At 34.4% G+C, this 20,961-nt stretch overlaps 1 protein-coding gene across 7 annotated transcripts in view; it reads left to right on the top strand.

Annotated features, from left to right (window-relative positions):
• Positions 1-20,961, top strand: part of ARHGAP32 (Rho GTPase activating protein 32) — a 201,124-nt gene that overhangs the window by 88,295 nt on the left and 91,868 nt on the right. For all 7 annotated transcript variants that reach the window (XM_034666075.1, XM_019796882.2, XM_019796864.2 and 4 more), the window contains 2 exons: positions 17,992-18,129; positions 20,257-20,349. In XM_034666075.1, coding sequence (XP_034521966.1) covers positions 17,992-18,129; positions 20,257-20,349 — 231 coding nt within the window. The remainder of the gene's footprint in view (positions 1-17,991; positions 18,130-20,256; positions 20,350-20,961) is intronic.

Genomic DNA, 20,961 nt, shown 5'->3' with positions numbered 1-20,961 from the left:
TACAATATTATATTTAGTTGTAGGTGTACTAACATAGTGATTTGACATTTACATACAGTACAAAATGATCACCATGATAAGTATAGTTAACATCTGTCACCATACATAGTTATTACAATATTGTTGACTCTATTCTTTATGTTGTACTTTACATCCCTGTGACTTACTTATTTTGTAACTGGAAGTTTGTACCTCTTAATCCCCTTCACTTATTTCATGCATCCCCCATATGTCTCTCCTCTGGCAACCACCAGTTTTTTCTTTGTATTTATGAGTCTGTTTCTGTTTTGTTGTTTGTTCGTTTGTTTTTTTTGAGTTTGCATATAAATGAAACGATAAGGTGTTTGTCTTTCTATGTCTGACTTATTTCACTTAGCATAACACCCTCCAGGTCCATCTGTGTTGTAATAAATGACAAGATTCCTTTCTTTTTTAATGGCTGAGTAATATTCCATGTACGTATATTCCATAACTTCTTTATTCATTTATCTGTCATGGATACTTAGGTTGCTTCCCTATCACATTTATTGTAAATGATGCTGCAATGAACATAGTGGTGCATACAATATCTCTTTAAATTAGTGTTTTGTTTTATTTGGGTAAATAGCCAGATGAGGAGTTGTTGTATCATATGGTATTTCTGTTTTTAAATTTTTGAGGGATCCCCGTACTATTTTATATAGTGTTTCCACCAATTTACATGCCCACCAACAGTACATGAGGGATTCCTTTTCTCTATATCCTTGGCAACAATTGTTATTTTTGTCTTTTTGATACTATCCATTCTGACAGGTGGGAGTAACATCTCAATGTGGTTTTCATTTGCATTTCCCTGTGATAGCAATGTTGAACATTTTTTCATGTGTCTCATGGCCATCTGTATGTCTTCTTTGGAAAAATATTTATACAGGTCCTGTGCCCATGCCCATTTTTTAAATGAGATTTTCTTTCTGTGTTTATGTGTCTTGGGTTGTCTGAGTTCTTTATATATTTTGGATATTAACCCCTTGTCTGATATATCACTTACAAGTACCTTCTCCCATTTAGGAGATTGCCTTTTCATTTTGTTGATGGTTTCCTTCTCTGGGCAAAAGCTTTTTAGCATGCAGTAGTCTCAATTTTTTATATTTGTTTTTGTTGCCCTGTCTGAGGAGACAGAGCCAAAAAAATATTGCTAAGACTCATGTCAAAGAGTTTATTGCCTGTGTTTTCTTTTAGAAGTTTTGTGGTTTCAGGTCTTACCATTTATGGAAGTGACTATCTTTCCCCGTTGTATATTTTTGGCTCCTTTGTCGTAGGTTAATTGACTATATAAGCATGGGTTTATTTCTGGGCTCTCTACTCTATTCCGTTGATATATATGGCTCTTTTTGTGCCAGTACTATACTGTTTTGATTATGATAGCTTGAAAGTGTAGTTTGAAATCGAGGAGCATGATACTTCCAGCTTTGTTCTTCCTCAAGGTTATTTTGACTTGGTCTTTTGTGGTTGCATACAAATTTTAGAATTTTTTGTTCTAGTTCTATGAAAAATACTTTGGTATTTTGATAGGGATTGTATTGAATCTATAGATTGCTTTGGGTAGTATTGACATTTAAACAATATTAAATCTTCCAATCATGAGCATGGTGTTATCTTTACATTTATTTATGTCATCTTTACTTTCTTTCATTGGTATCTTATAGTTTTCAGAGTATAGGTGTTTCACCTCCTTGGTTAAATTTGTATCTAGGTATTTTATTATTTTGGATGCAATTGTAAATGGGATTGTTTTCCTAATTTCTCTTTCTGCTAGCCAGGTATTAGTATATAGAAGTGAAACAGATTTCTTTATATTAATGTTGTATCTGTAACTTTACTGAGTTCGCTCAGTATTTCTAATAGTTTTTTCAGTGGAGTCTTTAGGGTTGTCTGTGTATAGTACCATGTTATCTGCAAGCAGTGACATTTTGACTTCTTCCTTACCAGTCAACATTCCTTTTATTTTTCTTGTCTGATTGCTATAGCAACTTTGTTGAATAAAAGTGGTGAGACTGCATTCATGATTTGTTCCTGACCTTAAAGGAACAGTCTTCATCTTTTTACCATTGAGTATGATGTTATCTGTAGGAATGTTGTATATGACCTTTATTATGTTGAGGTATGCTCCCTCTATTCCCACCTGGTTGAGAGTTATCATTAAGGGATATTAAATTTTATCAAATATGTTTTCTGCATCTATTAAAATGATATGATTTTTTATTCATTTTGTTAATGTGGTGTATCATATTGATTGATTTGTGGCTATTGAACCAACTTTGTATCCCTGTCAAATCCCACTTGATTGTGGTGTATGATCCTTGTAATGTACTGTTGAATTTGGTTGTGTAATATTTTAATGAGGATTTTTGCATTTACATTCATCAGGGTTATTGGTCTGTAATTTTCTTTCTTTATCTGATTTTGGTATCATAGTAATGCTAGCTTCATAGAATGAATTGGAAACCCTTCCTTCCTCTTCCAGTTTTTGGAACAGGTTGAGAAGGCTAGGTATTCAGTCTTCTTTACATTTTTTTTCAAACTCATCTGTGAAGCCATCTGGCCCTGGACTTTCGTTCGTTGTGAGTTTTTTCATTACTGATTGAATTTCATTACTAGTAATTGGTCTGTTCAGATATTCTGTTTCTTCTTGATTATATGTTGGAAGATTTTATGTTTCTAGGAATGTATCCATTTTTTTGTAGTTTGTCTAATTTGTTTATATGTAATTGTAGTAGTCTAATTTTTTTGTATTTCTGGGGTGTAAGTTGTAACCTCTTATTTCTGATTTTATTTACGTCACTCCCCTCTTTTTTTCTTGGTTAGTCTGCTTAAAATTTTTTTGTTTTGTTTTGTTTTTCTTTTTGTTTTATTTTTTAAGTAATTTCTACACCCAGCATGGGGCTCAAACTTAACAACCCTGAGATCAAGAGTTACGGGCTCCACAAGCTGAGCCAACCAGGCACCCCTTGCTAAAAGTTTATGAATTTTGTTTATCTTTTCAAGGAACCAACTCTTAGTTTTGTTGATCTTTTCTAATGTTTTTAGTTTTTATTTCATTTTTCTGCTCTGATTTTTATTGTTTACTGTCTTCTAACTTTGGTTTTGTTTCTTTTTTTTTCCAGTTTTTATAGGAGTAAGTTTGAATTGTTGGAGATTTTTCTTGTTTCTGTAAAGATTTTATTTATTTCTTTGAGAGAGAGAGAGACAGAGATAGTGATAGAGATAGCGAGAGAGAGCACAAGTGGGGAGGAGAGGGAGATGCAGGCTCCCTGCCCATTGTGGGGCTCAATCATGACCTGAGCCAAAGGCAGACACTTAATTGACTGAGCCACCCAGGTGCCCCGAGACTTTTCTTGTTTCTTGAGGTAGATCTGTATCATTCTAAACTTCCTTCTTAGAACTGTTGTTGCTATTCCTTTAAGATTTTGAACAGTTGTATTTCCATTTTCATTTTTCTCCAGGTATTTTTTCACTTCTTCTTTGATTTCTTCATTGATCAGGTGGTTATTTAGCACCAAATGATTGTGTTTTTTTCTAATTTTTGCCTTGGAATTGATTTCTAGTTCCATACCATTGTGATGGTAAAAGGTGCTTAATATGATTTCAGTCTTTTAACATTTATTTTAGACTTGTTTTATGGCCTAATATGTGATATGTTCTGGAAAATGTTCCTTGTGCGCTTGAAAAGAATGTGTATTGTGCTGTTTTGGTAATGTTCTGTATATATGTATGTCAAGTCCATCTGTTCTGATGTGTTGTTTAAGGTCACTCTTTCCTTATTGATTTTATGTGTAGACATTATATCCATTGATGTAAATGGGGTATTAAAGTTCCCTACTATTATTGTGTTACTTTCAGTTTCTTGCCTTCTGTCTGCTATTTACAGTTGTTACATTATCTTGTTGGATTGATCTCAATCATTATATAATGCCTTTCTTTGTCTCTTGTCATAGCCTTTGTTTTAAAGTATTTTGTCTGATACAAGTATTGCTATGCCAGCTTTCTTTTTGCTACATTTGCATGGCGTATTATTTTCCATCTTCTCATTTTCAGTCTGTATGTGTCTTTATGTCTGAAGTGAATCTCTTGTATGCAGTATATAGATGAGTCTTACATTTTTATCCATTTAGTTAGCCATTGTCTTTTGACTGGAGCATTTAGTCCATTTACATTTAAAGCAATTGTGGATAGTTTTGTACTCAGTGGCACCTATTATAGGTTTTTGTTTTGTTGTTAACATGAAGTTCATATGTAACACTCTGTATATAGCAGTCTATTTTAGCTTGACGGTCCCTTCAGTAAATACATTCTAAAAGTACTACATTTTTACTCCCCACCCCCTTGTTTTATGTATTTGACTTCATATTTTACATCTTTTTACTTAAGGGTATCCCTTTACTAATTATCGTGGATATTGTTGATTTTACTACATTTGTCTTTTGACCTTCATTCCAGCTTTATAAGTGATCAATCCACCATCCTTATATATGTTAGCTTTTACCAGTGAAATTTTTTCTTTCGTAATTTTCTTACTTTTAGTTATAGCCCTTTCCTTTATGCTTAAAGAAATCCTTTCAACATTTCTTGTAATGCCAGTTTACTGGTGAACTTTTAAAAATTTTGCTTGTCTGGGAAACTCTTTATATCTCCTTCAATTCTGAATAAAAACTTTGCTGGTAGATTGTTCTTGGTTGTAGGTTTTTCCTTTTCAGCAGTTTGAAAATATCATGCTACTTCCTTCTGGCCTGAAAACCTGCTGCTGAAAAATCAGCTGATAGTCTTATGGGTGGTCTCTATACTCACTACTGGGTTTTCTCTTGTTGCTTTTGAGATTCTCTCTTTATCTTTAATTTTTGACATTTAAATTCTTAATGTGTCTTGGTGTGGTTCTCTTTGGGTTCATCTTGTTTGGGGCTTCCTGGACTTGGATGTCTGTTTTCTTTCTCAGGTTGGGGAAGTCTTCAGAGGCTCTTTAAGTGGAAGCCTCAAAAAGAGCCTCTGTGGGAGATAGTCCAGGCCAACTGGTTAAGATCCCAGGTCATTATATAGTCTGAGTGATAGTTACAATATTAAAAGCTGGTATAGCATGGGCCCAAAGCAAGTGGAACAGATACCTGTCATACAGATCTCATTTAGCCACATTGCTGTGTCTCAGGTGAATATTAACCATTTTTGAAGTGACTCAGAGGGGTGCCTGAGTGGCTCATTTGTTTAAGCATCTGCCTTTGGCTCAGGTCATAATCCCAGCATCCTGGGATCAAGTCCTGCATCAGGCTTGCTGCTCAGTAGGGAATCTGCTTCTCCTTCTCCCTCTGCCTCTCCCCCTAGCTTGTGCGCTCTTTCGTTCTCTCTCTCTCTCTCAAATAAATAAAATCTTTAAAAAAAAGTGACTCAGATGCCTTGATAAATAGATCTTTAATGCCTTGCCCAAGCCCCCAATGCCCTTTCTTTCATATAATTCATGATTTAGAGTAAGTTGTCTTAACCAATATAAGCATATTATTTTTCAGATGTTCCTTCCGTTATTTTTCATTCTGTTCTTTAAGTACACAAACTGAAAAAAAGTATTACGTATGACAAACAGATCGGCTAATGTGGATGAAAAAACACTCTTGTGTCATGATATTGATCTGAATGGTAATACTTTTATCTTTTCTGAAAAATCATACTAATTTTTCTTCTGCCTATTCCTTACTTTTCGGAAAACATAATGTATTTAGTTTGAATTTAATGAGTATTAATAACAATTCTAGGAAATCCGGTCACATGTCAAAGAAGATATTAGAAAAACTTTTACCATCTCAAGTGTTGAACATTCAGTAATTTTAAAAAGTCCAAAAAGAGATAAACCCTCACACTAATTGAGCCCTGTTACTTAGACTAAATTATTTATAAGTATAATGTCAATGGTAATGAGTCTCCATGCCACTCAGTGTTCTGTTGTTTTATTCTTTAGCAAGTAAGCAAACATCAGCTTTTTTTTTTTTTTAAGATTTTATTTATTTATTTGACAGAGAGAGACAGCAAGAGAGGGAACACAAGCAAGGGGAGTGTGAGAGGGAGAAGCAGGCTTCCTGCCTAGCAGGGGAGCCCAATGTGGGGCTCGATGCCAGGACCCTGGGATCATGACCTGAGCCGAAGGCAGATGCTTAATGGCTGAGCCACCCAGGTGCCCCCAAACATCACCTTTTAAGTGTTGATTTTAAAATGGCAAATTTAAACCTAGCTGTTACAAGAATTTATTCTAACATGTGTTCTAATGAAAATCCTTTATGATCTTTCCTTTCTGTAAGTATAGTTTTGTTAGTGTAAGAAATTGCTGCTTAATAAAGTACTTACTATCTTTTGTTTCATTATAAGCTTTAGACCAGTTAAAATGAATGGTTTTATTGTATTTGGATCCTATTAACTACCTTTGTATTTTAACGAGAATTCATCATTATATAATAGTTTATTTTTTCTGAGGATCAAGTTTTTCATAAATATTTACAGTACTCTGAAAGCTCCTTTATGTCCTGGTAGGTGGGGTAAACAGTTGGTTTTAAGGGGAATGCTTTTCTGCCTCAAAATATCTCCTGCTTGAAATTCCACCATCAGAAATGCATTCCTTGGTATTAAATATCTCCTCCACTTAGTCCACTTAGAAAATGCTGTTACTAAGGGGTGGGGTTGACTATTCGCATTTGTAGAGCATCTGTGTATGAACAAAATATATAGATAAATTGTTAAACATCCAAACCTTGTAACTCTTTTTTGAAATGTGTTACTATTTTCATTTTATAGGTGAGTAAACTGTTGCTGATAGGTGTTAAGTAACTTATGTAAAGTCCTAGGATAAGGCCCCGCAAAGATTAAATCAGTTCATTTTCTTTTCAGATCATTCTTTTTTTACTGAACTTCATCATACCATTAAAGAGAGAATTTATTCTTTTTCAGTTAACTTTTCCATGATAAAGGGGCTTCCAAGGACACGGGTGAGGCCTGTTCTTCTCAGAAAGAACAGCAGATATATCTAGAATTTGTCTTTTCCCATCTCTGTTATTACATAACTAGCCCAAGGTGCTGGTATCTTGTTGAGATGTTGTGATTCGCATTTGTGTTTGCATCCTGTAATCAGTTAGAACCATTTAAACCGCTAGAGTGATGTAAAATGTAAATTGAAAATGTTATCTTCATGGTTAACAGTCTTCAATAGATTTTCACTGTGTTTAGAACTGAACCCAAATTGCTAACCAAGGTCTGTGAAGGTCCCACCTGATCTGGACCTTGCCTACCTTTTCTGCATCATGTCACGACAACCTGCTCATTCCCTTGTTCTGGTCATGCTAGCTTTCATTCAGTTTTTAAAAGACTAAGTTCTTTCCTATTACAAAGTATTGAACATTGCTCAGCATGTAACTCTCTTCCCACTGTGGTCTTGTTATGTCTGGTGCCTTCTCGGTTTTCAGGATAGAGTTTAGATCTCACCTCCTCAGAAGGGCTTGTCCTGACTACCTTCCCCGAGGTAGTTTCTTGTTTAATCTCTTCACAGAACAAAGTTATAATTATTTACTTATGTATTTATTTACTTTAAAAAGTATTTATTCAAAAAGATATATGCACATCTATGTTTATTACAGCGTTATTTACAATAGCCAAAATAGGGAATCAATCCTAAGCAGCCATTAATAGATGAATAGATAAAGTTATGGTGGATATGTACACAGTGGATTCACCAATAAAAAAGAAGGAGATCTTGCTACTTGTGACAACATGGATGGACCTAGAGGGTATTCTGCTAAGTGAAATAAGTCAGACAGAGAAAGACAAATACCATATGGCTTCACTTATATGTGGAAATCTAAAAAGCAAAACAAACAAACAGAACGGAAATTGACTCATAAATACAGAGAACAAACTGGTGTTTGACAGAGGGGATGTGGTTGACGAGATGAGCAAAACAGGTGAAGGGAGGTGGTACATACTTCCATTTATAGAATGAATAAATCATGGGGTGTAATAACACTGCACGATGACAGATGGTAACTACACTCACTGTGGTAAGCATTTTGTAATGTATAGAATTGTTGAAGCACTGTGTTGTGCCCCTGAAACTAGTTATAACGTTGCATTTCAACAATACTTCAGTAACACTTTTCGCATTGGAAATAAATTCTGAAAAGTCAGAGATATGATTATTCTCTGTTGGATCTCTACTGCTTACTCTAGTTCTTGTACTACATAGGTCCTTGGTAATGAGAGAAAGAAGAACAAAATTTTAGAAATTTGTTAGAAATTTGATCCTATGTACATTAGAGATTTCTTTTTCTTGCATCCTTTTTCAGCCTTGTCAAGAATTGTTGATATTTTGTTACTGGTTGGATAGCAAAAAATTGCTTGAGAATAATAATTATTAAGGTTAGAAATTAGCAGTAAATTAAAATTTAAGCAGATATACATAAGTAGTTTTTTGTATTTTTTTGTGTTGTTATTTATAAAATAAGTGAATTTCTAAAATATTCTGATCATGTGTAGTTGATCCTTGAACAACATTGGTTTGAGTAGCATGGTTCCACTTACACATAGATTTTTTTGATAAATACAGTGTATTATTGTAAATGTATCATCTCTTCCTTATGATTTTCTTAATAACACTTTTTTCTTCTACCTTTAAGAATAAAAGAAAAGAATATAGTACATAATATAACATTCAAAATATGCTTATTGACTGTTTATACTATTGGCACGGCTTCCAGTCAAGAGTAGGCTATTAAAAGTTATATTTTGGAGGAACAAAACTAATATGTGGATTTTTGACTATGCGCTGAGGTCAATGCCTCTTATCCCCCCACCATGTTGTTCAAGGGTCAATTGTATTTTATTCAGTTTACTTTATGATGAATTTGATGATGAAAGTTATTTTACATATGGAATTTAAAGTTCTTTCATATCTGCTAAAATGGGAGGTATTTTACTATTTTTAGAATTTTCTCAGTGAATTTAACAGTTTTAAGTGATTTGCAAATTATATTGAGGTCTTCATTTTGTGAATGATAACCTGTTTAAAAGAACAGACTTTTGCGGGCACAAGAATATTTTTAAAAAATTGAAAGAAATCAGTTCACTGATGTATAAGGAAGTGAATTTTGACATCCAGTCCCCCACCACTTACTTTTCTAGGCTCTTTTGCATTTTTGTGGTTGGTTGTTGATATTTATTTCCTTGAGTAATACTGCTTAGAGGGAAGAAAACATGATTACTTTTTAAAAATTAGTATATTTTTTAAAGTAGTTTTAGGTTCACAGCAAACTTTAGTGAAAAGTACAAGGTTCCTCTTATCCTGTATACCTTATCTTCTGTATACCTCTTATCCCTACATATGCTCAACCTTGTTCACTATGGGTGTCTTTTCCCAACAGGGTACCTTTGTTACAATTGATGCTACACCTTTGTCAGCAAGGGTTTAGTCATGGTGTTGTACATTCTGTGGGTTTGGACAAATTTATAATTATATATACCCACCATTATAGTATCATACATAATAGTTTCACTGCCCTAAAATTCTCTGTACTGTATCTATCTTTCACTTCTCCCTAACCAGTGGCAACCACAGATATTTTTACTGTCTCTGAAGTTTTGCCTTTCTCATAGTGTCATATAGTTTGAATTATTACAGTATGTGGCCTTTCCAGATTGGCTTCTTTCACTTAGTAATATGCATTTAAGTTTCCTCCATGTCTTCTCAAGGCTTCTTTCTTTTTAGTGCTGAATAATATTACATTGTCTGGATGTACCACAGTTTACATATCCATTCACCAGCTGAAGGACATCTTGCTTGCTTCTAAATTTCAGCAATTATGAATAAAGTTGCTATAAACATCCACGTGCAGGCTTTTGTGTGGGCATAACTTTTAGCTCATTTGGATAAACAGCAAGGAGTCCAGTTGCTGGAACCTATGGTAAGGTATGTTTAGTTTTATAAGAAACTGACGAACTGTCTTCCAAAGTGGGTTTACTATTTTGTATTCCTACTAGCAATGAAAGAAATTTCCTGTTGCTTCACATCTTTGTCAGCATTTGGTTTTACCAGTTCTGGATTTTTGCCATTCTAATAGGTGTGTAGTAGTGTCTCATTTTAGTTTGCATTTCCCTGATAACATATGATATGGAGCATCTTTTCATATACTTACTTATCATTTGCATATCTTTTTGGTGAGGTGTCTGTTAAGGTCTTTGGACCATTTTTTAGTCATTCTTATTGTTGATTTTCAAGAGTTCTTTGTATATTTTGGGTAATAGTCCTTTACCAGATATATCTTTCATCAATATTTTTACTCAAATCTATTACTTGTCTTTTCATTTTTTTGATAGTGTCTTGACACAGCAGAAAATTTTAATTTCAGTGAAGGTCAGCTCATCAATTCTTTCTTTCACTGATTGTGCCTCTAGTGTTGTATCTAAAAAAGTTCATCACCAAACCCAAGATCATCTGTTTTCTCGTATGTTATTGAGTTTTATCATTTTGCATTTTACATTAATGTCTGTGATCCATTTTGAGTGATTTTGTGAGAGCTGTAAGGCCTATGTCTAGATTTATATTTTTGCCTGTGGATTTTGCCAGTTTTTCCAACACTATTTTTTGAAAAGATTGTCTTTTTATCCATTGTATTGCCTTTTCTCTTTTGTTGATGATTGGTTGATGCTATTTAGGTAGGTCTATTTCTGGGCTCTCTATTCTGTTACCTTGGAGTATTTGGTTTTTTTTTTTGTTTGTTTGTTTATTGTTTTTTTTTTTTGCCAGTACCACACTGTTTTGATTCTTGTAGATTTATGGTAAGTCTTGAAGTCACTTAGTGTCATTCTTCCAATTTTGTTCTTCTCCATCAGTATTGTGTTAGCTGTTCTTGGTCTCTATATAAACTTCAGAAACAGTTTATTGATACTGACAGAAATAACTTGCTTTGGTTTTGATTGGCATAGCACCGTGAATCTAGATCAAGTTGGGAAGAATTGACATCCTGACAATATTGAGTTTTCCTATCCCTGAGCATGGTATATCTCTCAAATTTTTTAGTCCTTTGTTTGCTTCTACCAGAGTCTTGTAGTTTTCCTCATATAGATCTTGTTCATAGTTTTTTAGAACTTACACTTAATTACTTCTCTTTTGGGAGGGTGCTGATATAAATGCTATTGTGTTTTTAATTGCAAATTGAACTTATTCATTGTTGGCACCTAGGAAAGCAATTGACTTTTGTGTATTAACTTTGTATTCTGCTATTTTGATATAACCACTTATTAGTTCTAGAAGGATTTTAGCTAATTCTTTTGTAATGTATACATAGATGATGATCATGTCATCTGTGTACAAAAGCTGTTTAATTTCCTTCCCCATTTGTATATCTTTTATTTCCTTTTATTGCCTTAATGCATTAGCTAGAAGTTGCAGGGCAGTGTTGGAAAGCAGTGGAGAGAGGGTCACCCTTGCCTTGTTTCTGGTCTTATTTGGAAAGCTTCAATTTCTCACTATTTCTATGATGCTCACTGTAGAGTTTTATAGACATTCTTTACCAACTTAAGGAAATATCCCACTAATCTTAGTTTACTGAGAATTTTTATCATGAATGAGTGTTGGATGTTGGCAAATGCTTTTTGTACATCTGCCAATGTGATCATGTGATTTTACTTCTTTAGCTTATTAATGTGATTAATTTCATTAACTAATTTTGAATGTTGAACCAGGTTTGCATGCATGCCTGGAATAGATCCCACTTGATTGTGGTATATAATTATTTTCCATGTTGTTGGATCCGATTAGCTAATAATGTTGATTTTTTTCATCAGTATTCTCAAGAGATATTGTTCTGTAGTTTTCCTTTTTTGTAATGTCTTTGTCTTGTTTTGGTGGTAGGTTAATTCTAGCCTCATAGAATGAATTGGGAAGTATTTCCTCTTTTTCAATATTCTGAAAGAGATTATAGAGAATTGATATAATTTCTTTCTTAAATATTTGGTATGATTCAAACATTGTGAACCAATCTTGGCCTGGTGCTTTCTCTTTTGGAAGTTGATTAATTATTGATGCAATATTTTAAATAGATGTAGGCCTTATTCAGATTGTCCATTTCTTTTTGTAGAAGTTTTGGCAGATTGTGTCTTTCGAGGACCTGGGTCAATTTCATCTAGGTTTTCAGATGTGTGAGCATGGAGTTATAGTATTCATTTTCCTTTTAATGTTCATATAATCTGTTGTGATGTTCTCTCTTTCATGTCTGATATTAGTAATCTGTGTTTTTCTTCTTTTTGTTTTACTTAGCCTGCCTAGGGGTTTATTGATTTTATTGATCTTAACAAAGAATCAGCTTTTGGTTTTGTTAATTTTCTCTGTTGATTTCCTGTTTTCAAGTTCATTGATTTCTACTATAATTTTTTTATTTCTTCTGTTTACTTCATTTTAATTTTCTGTTTTTTTTAAAGAGAGAATTATAGATAATTGAGTTTAGCTCTTTCTTCTTTTCTAGACTTCTAGGTCTCTCCAATTCTGGGGAGAATGGCTTGCCCTGTGACCTCATTTCTCTCATGGATCTGTGAAGAGTTATTGATTTTTCAGTTTGTTTAGCTTTTTACTTGTTAGGACAGAGTGGCGATCTTTAAGCGCCTTATACACTGGAAAAGAAATCAGAAGTTCAATTATTACTTTAACCTGACAACCAAGATCATTTCTGAAATGTGACTGAATCACAATATGTTTTCATTGGACTTCTTATTTTTATGTGGTACTTGATAAGACAGAGCCAGAGGAACTGAAAAAGGTGAACTTGCAGAACAAGTATAAAGCACAAAACAATATATTTTAATGCCTCTTTTAAAAGTATATTTTAAATACTTGTATAAGAAGAAGTCATAAGTAAGAAAGGCCTACCAACTTCTTTTTTACTTCCTTTAAGCAGAAAAATTAATATCTTAGTATAATAAGCCATTTAATGTATCACTTCAGAATGCATTCAAGTAAATTTCTTGACTAACAAACTATTTAAATAAATGTGTTGCTGTTCTCAAAGGGCTAATAGTTACATCAAATACTTTGGCTAGACATTCAGTATAATATGTTTTGTTAGGTTTGCTAAGTGCTATGTAGCAGTATACAATATATTTTAGTAGAAAGATTGGCAATGATGTAAATAGATAATTCTTAAAAGAATGAAAGATACCATTTCACCTATTGGAAAATTTAAATGTTTTTTTCAGTATTAGTGAAGATGCAGCAAAATAGGCACAAACAGTAAAAATTGGTACAACCTTTCCATTTTTGAAATTGTGTGTATTTTACCTTTTTATTTAAAAATTAGTTTAGTCTTACAGAAAATTTGCAAAAAATAGCGTAGACAAATCTAATATATCCTTCCACTTAGGTTTGGTTAATGTCACAATTTTTAGGAATTTATGCTAAAGAATTGTAAGACATTGGAACATAGACTTAAATACAGATGTGTTATTGCAATCTTGTTTTCAATTATTATGCTGTAATCTGGGTACTTCAAAGTCTCTCAGTTTGCACGTTTCAACAGCTTTTCCAAAGTTAGTCTAGGTTAGTGAAGGTAATGTTCTAGTGTCAGTGCATGTTAATGGTTTCAACCAAACTAATATTTGCCTGTTATATGAGAAGTACGTGACTAATACAGCATTCAAAAGGTATTTTTGTGACAGACAGCTATACCAGTGAGAAAAATATGAATAGTGATAACCAATGTTTAATGAATGATTGGCAGGCAGTGTGCTCAGTGACTTACGTGCGTTATTTCATTTAATCTTCCAACAACCCCAGGTACTGTTAACTTTCTGATTTTAAGATGAATAAGCTGAGATTTAGAAGAGTTACCTAAGGTTACATCCTAGCAAGTAGCCTAGGGGAGTCTACATTTATATCCTGCATTACTAATTGCCACTTTCCTCATTCTTTTCTTTTTTCTCTCTTCCCTCTGTTTCACAATCTTGTAGGTCTAGAAATCTGTTTTGTATGCCAAGGGAAAAGTGATATTCCAGGTACCAGATGTTACCTTATGTCTTAGTTTGGGGTGCTTTAACAAAGTGCCATAGACTGGGTACCTTATACACAATAGAAATTTATTTCTCACAGTTCTGGAAGCTGGAAGTCAGAGATTAGGAGGTCAGAATGGCAAAGTTCTGGTGAGAGCCATTTCTCAAATTGCAAACAGATGACTTCTTTTAATCTCATGTGGTGGAGAGTCGAGAAGGAGAAGAAGCTCTTTTGTGACTCCTCTAAGGGTACTAATCCCATTCATGAGGGCTCCACCCTCATGACCTCATCGTGTCCTAATTATTTCCCAAAGGCTCCACTTCCTAATGCCATCCTATCGGAGGGTTGGGTTTCTACATATGAGTTTTGGGGAGACATCAGCATTTAGTCCCTAATGTCTTACAATTATTTCAGAATATTTGTCACTTAATAAGGAATGTTTAATGAAAAATGATTAAAAGCAGAGCCAGTTTCTGTTCTAAAAGCACCAGGTACCAACAAATGCAGTACTACATTTTTTTTATACTGACCATTTTGCTTATTAGTCTGTTGGCTCAAAAGGAGTAATAAGTGTGAATTTACCAGACTGTCAAGTTATTTCACTCCTTACCTCCAATACCTGGAATGATTATACACATGTTTAATCCTGAGGCGATCCTGATTAATTGCTTCACCTTTGTACTAGTGACTACAATGCTGATGTTACATTTTCTTCTGAAAGAAAACAGGAAAACAAAACAAAAACAAAATTTCACCAGGATAATGATATTAAAATAAAATAAAATAATGATATTAAATTTAAGATTTACTTTCCAAACTAAAGTTGGTAATTCAGCCAATATGGAAGATAACTTATGACCTCGAATGATACATTACCTTCCCTGGTTGAAACCCTGATGTACTTAAAAGTAATCAGTAATAGTGTTCTTTTTTCCTTTGAGTTTCTCAGCTTTTGGTGACTAGTCATTTGTTTTGCTAAATACTGTGGAGTTTTGTTTGGAAACTCTGTTCTCTAATTTTAGTATGTTTGGCCCAGAACAAGTTCTCTAAATCAATAAAGAATAGGAATGACCAGCATGTACTGAGCCATTTCTGTTACCTGGTACTCTGTTAATCACTTTACATTAATTTACTTCGCTAAATTCTTAAACAGCCAGGATTCACAATGGGGACATTCTGATCCTAATGTCAAGATCTTAGCTGTTTCTTTATTTCAAGAGGTAAATCTGTATATTTTTAGGAACTGTGCAGGTAATGTAAATAAGGTAAATAGCTTGGTGTAGTAATTACTTGGGCAAATTAGACTTTGCAGTGTTGTACCTAAAGTATACATATACATTTTTTAAAAAACACTTTAGGCCAAACCCAAATCAGAAGATAGAGTGGATAAATTTAAAATACTGTGGATCATGGCCGTGAAGGCTTCTTGTCCAAATGATAATTTAAATTATTTTTATTTGACATGCATTTTAATTTCTGTTTTCTCACATACCTATCTGAGATTTTGAGTGAATTACTTAATTTGTGATTAGATCCATAGAGAAGGAAATAAAATGTTGGTACTTGTTTTGGACAATGCACTGTGTACCTGCATGTATAGTAAGGTATAAGCTGCATTTATGCATGGTGACAATTCACATCAACTCCTGTCCTCACCTTTAGAAGAGGAACACAAAAGAATGGGACTTTGTATCTATAATAATTGTTTCTTTTAAAAAACATCCAGAGCTTTGAAACAAAAAAGTCAACATCTGTTTAATCTCTGTGATAGAGACATAAATATGTGATAAACTATTTTGTGTACTTTTCTCATATTTGAAGTGTTGCATAATTTAAAAAATGTGTTTATGAAAGAGAAAATAATTGCAACTGTATGCTGTTGTTCTCTTTCTGCCTTTGTTGTTTATTTTCAGTTTTTTATTTTTGTCATCCAGAGGAACAAGTATTTAACCCATTGTTGGTATATAGGAAATCTTTGGGTTAGAAGGCAGAAAAACAGAGAAAACAAGGCGCTTACTTCAGCAAAGAGTAGAAGAATGATTTTCCATAGCAGAAGAGACAGCACTTAAAGATCAGGGAGGCAAGAAAGGGAACAAACATCTCATAAACTGAATAAATGCAAATAATTGAGCACAACTGGAAGCAAAGAAAGGGCATGGAGGAGTAATGACTGAGATCAGCGTATAAATTTAGACAGAGCTCAGATGATGAAAGCCATGATATGTGCAAATATGTGTGGACTTGATCCTGTGGATCAGTAGTTCCCAATTCAGGCTGATCATCAGAATTAACTGGATCCCATTTCAGCCATTTCAGCCTCATGGATCTAATATTTCTTAAAATAGTGACCAGAACACTGCTCTTTAAAAGTCTCTGCCACATGTATTGTCTTATTTCATTCTAAAAACCCTCTCAGACAGGGAGTTGATATTGTTCTCCACCTGTGTAATATAGAATTATAGTCCAGAGTAGGACAATACAAGTTTATCATGTTAGTTTTAACATACTTGTGTTTAGAATTCAGTACATCTCTCTCCCAGGAACTGATGCCTTCTGTTTCTGACCCATTTGGTTGGGGCAGATGGAGAAGAGCTACACTAAAAGCATTTCTTCACTTCTGAGATTGTTGCTGTGAAAGCTTTTCCTGCAGTCCTTCTAGATTTTTTATGAAATGAAAGCCTCTGTATAAAATTAGGTTAAATTGCAAAACTAGGGGCGCCTGGGTGGCACGGCGGTTAAGCGTCTGCCTTCGGCTCAGGGCGTGATCCCAGCGTTATGGGCCCCACATCAGGCTCCTCCGCTTTGAGCCTGCTTCTTCCTCTCCCACTCCCCCTGCATGTGTTCCCTCTCTCGCTGGCTATCTCTATCTCTGTCAAATAAATAAATAAAATCTTTTTAAAAAAATTGCAAAACTAAATGGTGTGCAGTTGGGACCTGCTCATCAGTACTGACTGTGGGAGTTTTTGAAGGATTTTTGATAGTGTGACCTGATAAGCTTTGTATTTTGTACTGGTGGGGAGGGGAGCAGGGGAGATCAAAGATAAGGAACATTATCAGTATTCCAGGTAAGTAGGGATGTTCATCCCTACTAAAGCTTGGGTTATAGGAAGTAATAGAGTCAAGAGAAAATTAGAGGATAGAATGTAATAAATACGTTCTGTGAGTGGATTTTCATTTTTGATGAGCTTGTGAGATTGGGCAAGGAAAGGAAAAAAGCCTGAAATTGTTAGGAGCGATAATGAGTTCTGGGTAATATATCCATATTGAATGTGTATTGATTAGGACTTAAGTGGTTTTGATTTTCCAGTCTTAGTCATAGTAAAATGTTTGTGATAAACTATCAATAACTTGGTTTTATTTTTCTTTAATTTTTGATAATATTCTCCCGTCCAAAATTATTTTATGGTTCTTTCTGTGGGCTTAAGGTCACATGCTATCTTACCGTCTAGCATTCATTGCTCCCAAAGAGAGCCAGTGGACTTTCTACAGCCAGCAGTAGAAGGAGGGTCAGTGGAGAGTTTTATCTTATTTTCAACTTTTGACCTTTTAATGTACTATAACTCACTAGGGTGTTTTGGAGTTTTAACCATTTACCTGGGCACCTGGTGGCTCAGTTTGTTGAGTGTCTGACTCTTGGTTTTGGCTCAGGTCATGATCTCATGGGTTGTAGGAGCGAGCCTGGCAACAGCATTAAGCACCATGCTCAGCAGGGAGTCTGCTTGAAGATTCTCTCCCTCTAGCCCCCCCCCCACACTCGTGTGGTTTCTTTCTCTTTCTCTCTCTCTGAAATAAATAAATAAATCTTTAACTATTTACCTATTTACTATCAAGTTGAGAGAGCTTTTCATTAGAAAATATAAAATATTATGAATATAAAACTGTTGTAGAATAAGGCCTGATCCATAAGCATTTTCTAGTTGAGACAAATTATAAGCATCTTTTTTTTCTTACCATAGGGCAAAAGTTGGATTGTTAAAAGAAGTTATGAAGATTTTCGGGTACTTGATAAACATCTTCATTTATGTATTTATGACCGACGATTCTCCCAACTCTCAGAGCTTCCCCGTTCTGATGCCCTGAAGGATAGTCCAGAGGTAAGCATTTAGTACTGTGTAGCAGTAATCACTGTCTATAAATTACAGGAAGTTTGACTGTATACTAAATAAAAGCTTATATTGAACACTCAGGATGATTCCAGGGATTATTTAATTATTTCGTAACTGAAAAATTAGTAGTGCTATGTGGAATGTTTAGGATTAAGGTAGGCTTGGAGTGTAATTTTATAAAAAAATTTATAGTATATGAACATGCTATATATATGAGCAGACCATTCTTCGAAGAGAACATAAACTATGGAAGCAGAAATATGGAAAAATGTTGACCTAATAATTAGAGAAAGGTATAGTTTATGATGACATGTCGTGTCTGTGCCCTTACCTCCACTCCTGCCAAATTTCTAGTAAGAATAGAAAAGATTTTTAAAAAAATTTAAATGGGAAGGGGCGCCTGGGTGGCACAGCGGTTAAGCGTCTGCCTTTGGCTCAGAGCGTGATCCTGGCATTATGGGATCAAGCCCCACATCAGACTCTTCCACTGGGAGCCTGCTTCTTCCTCTCCCACTCCCCCTGCTTGTGTTCCCTCTCTCCCTGGCTGTCTCTCTGTCAAATAAATAAATAAAAATCTTTAAAAAAAATTTAAATGGAAAGAGATTCTTTATAACATCAGAAAATAACAACCATCAAAATTGGGAGGAATCTTTGAAAGTAGATGGTAGGATATATGGGGGCGAGCAAATACAGCATAAAAAACATGTACAAGAGGATTGAAGAGGACAGATAAATTAGAAATCTTGATGATAAAAGCTGAATAAATAAAATAACTGAAAAGAGCAAACAGGGCTTTCAGAAGCATGATTACTATCCTCAGAGAGAGTGAGGCAAATAGTCATGGAATGAGAGCAGAGTTTTATAAAAATAAAAAAATCAGAGATCTTTGAAATGAACATGTACTTACTTAATTTTAGTCGTAGCAAACCTGAATAGTTGGACTGTGTGCAAAATGGACACAGATGAAGAGAGCATTAGTGAGCTGGGAGAGCAAATTTTATAAGAATATAGCCCCAGAACGGAGAGAAGGATGAAAAGTTGTGGGAGAACAATTGGGAATCATGGAGAATAGTTCCTGAAGTTCCTATTTCCCTCTTCTAGGAGTTCTAGCAGGATACAGTAGATGGAAGTAACTAAAAATTAATATAAGAAATTCTCTAAAACTAAGGAAAGGCATGTTTCAGATCAGATGGGCCCAGTAAGTGCTAAGCATGATGACTGAAAATACATGCATCTAGAAAGACTATAGTGAAATTTCAAAATGCCAACAGAGAGAAAACCCAAAAAGCTTTCAGAGAGCTAAACACATACTTTCTTAAAAGAACAAGAATCGTATTGACATTAAACTCCTCAGCAGCCGCAATGGATGCTTGAAAAGAGTGCAGATACTTTTCAAGTCTTGAGGGGAAGCCATTTCAAATCTCTAATGAATTCCAAGGCAATTAAGTAGGTAGGACAAAGTAGAGACCTCCTCAGTCATGTAAGAACTGACACAGCAGCAGATTTAAAACCGCAGATTCTTTTGTATCATAGGAAACCTCGAAGTCCATCTCCATTTCCCATGTCCACCTACTTGTCATATTTTTTCTTTCCCCAGCTGTCTCAGGACATGGCCACTACGAAAAAGTCCCAGGATTTTATTCTCTTTTTTTAAGACAGCCACCAGAATGAGTTAAATTTTGTATCATAATTCCTAATTCCTGCAGTAACTCTTGTTAGGCCAGCTAATGTTCAGTCACATTTCTGGACCAATCCACGGACCCATGGTGTGCAGTCGCACATGAATATGGCTGTCCTGTCACAGCTGCATGCATGGAAGATTTTCAGTATAAAAATAGACAGCAATAAGGTTAGAAGCTATAAAATAGTATGATCCCTGATGATGAGGAGATAGCAGTTAAAGTTCTTCACAGGACAGGGTATTTCTATGTAAGTGCCTGTGGTTTCACTTCATGGAAATCTCGAGCCACTGTGAAGAATCCCCTATAACTATTACAATGCCTAGAAGTCTGCAGATTTTTTGCCCCCAGAAACAACCAATTTATACGAGTTACTTGGATAGAGAGTGCTGTATCTTGACTTTGAGTTACCATTGAATCTTCTCTTTCTCTTTAGTCTGTCACTCAGATGCTTATGGCTTACCTATCCCGCCTTTCAGCTATTGCTGGCAACAAGATCAATTGTGGACCTGCCCTTACTTGGATGGAGGTATTATCTAATTCACGTCTTACCAAAATTTATTTTTAAACTGTCTACTTAAGAAATTTAATGTTAATTTAATTTTGATAACTATTGAGTTTCAGGAATCAAAGAAATGGAGTTTATTCTCATCTTTTGGAAGGATAGATAAAGTGATACGTTAAGTATTTTTTATCTCAAATCTATCTTTCTTTGAGAATCCAGGAAATTAATTTAAGTATATCTTGTGAATTTCAATGGCACCTCTTAGTTTGGTGTTTAATGTATTAACGTGTACATTTAGAAAGATATATATATATATGTATACACACACACACAAACACATACACTATATACATTTATATCTAGTTAACTTAGTAACTGAAAATCTGTTTCAATTATTTATGAACAAGAGACAATACACTTTTTAAAGAGTCCAATTTAAGATTGTATTGAGTATTACAGTATCCAGAAAATGTTAGGCATTTCTCCTTAATTTGCATATGTAAAGTTATATTATACTCTCCTCTCAGTGGAAATTGGGAAGACAGAATGGAAAATAGAAAAAAATATGGAGCTTAGAGGCAGGCCAACTTGCACTGAGATATTGGCTCCTCCATTATTGGCTGTGTGAACTTGGAC

This window comes from Ailuropoda melanoleuca, chromosome 8 (assembly GCF_002007445.2).
Source record: "Ailuropoda melanoleuca isolate Jingjing chromosome 8, ASM200744v2, whole genome shotgun sequence".
In the NCBI taxonomy this organism is placed as follows: domain Eukaryota; kingdom Metazoa; phylum Chordata; class Mammalia; order Carnivora; family Ursidae; genus Ailuropoda; species Ailuropoda melanoleuca.
Note: the sequence above shows the minus strand (reverse complement) of the source record. Positions and strands in the feature narration are given on the sequence as shown.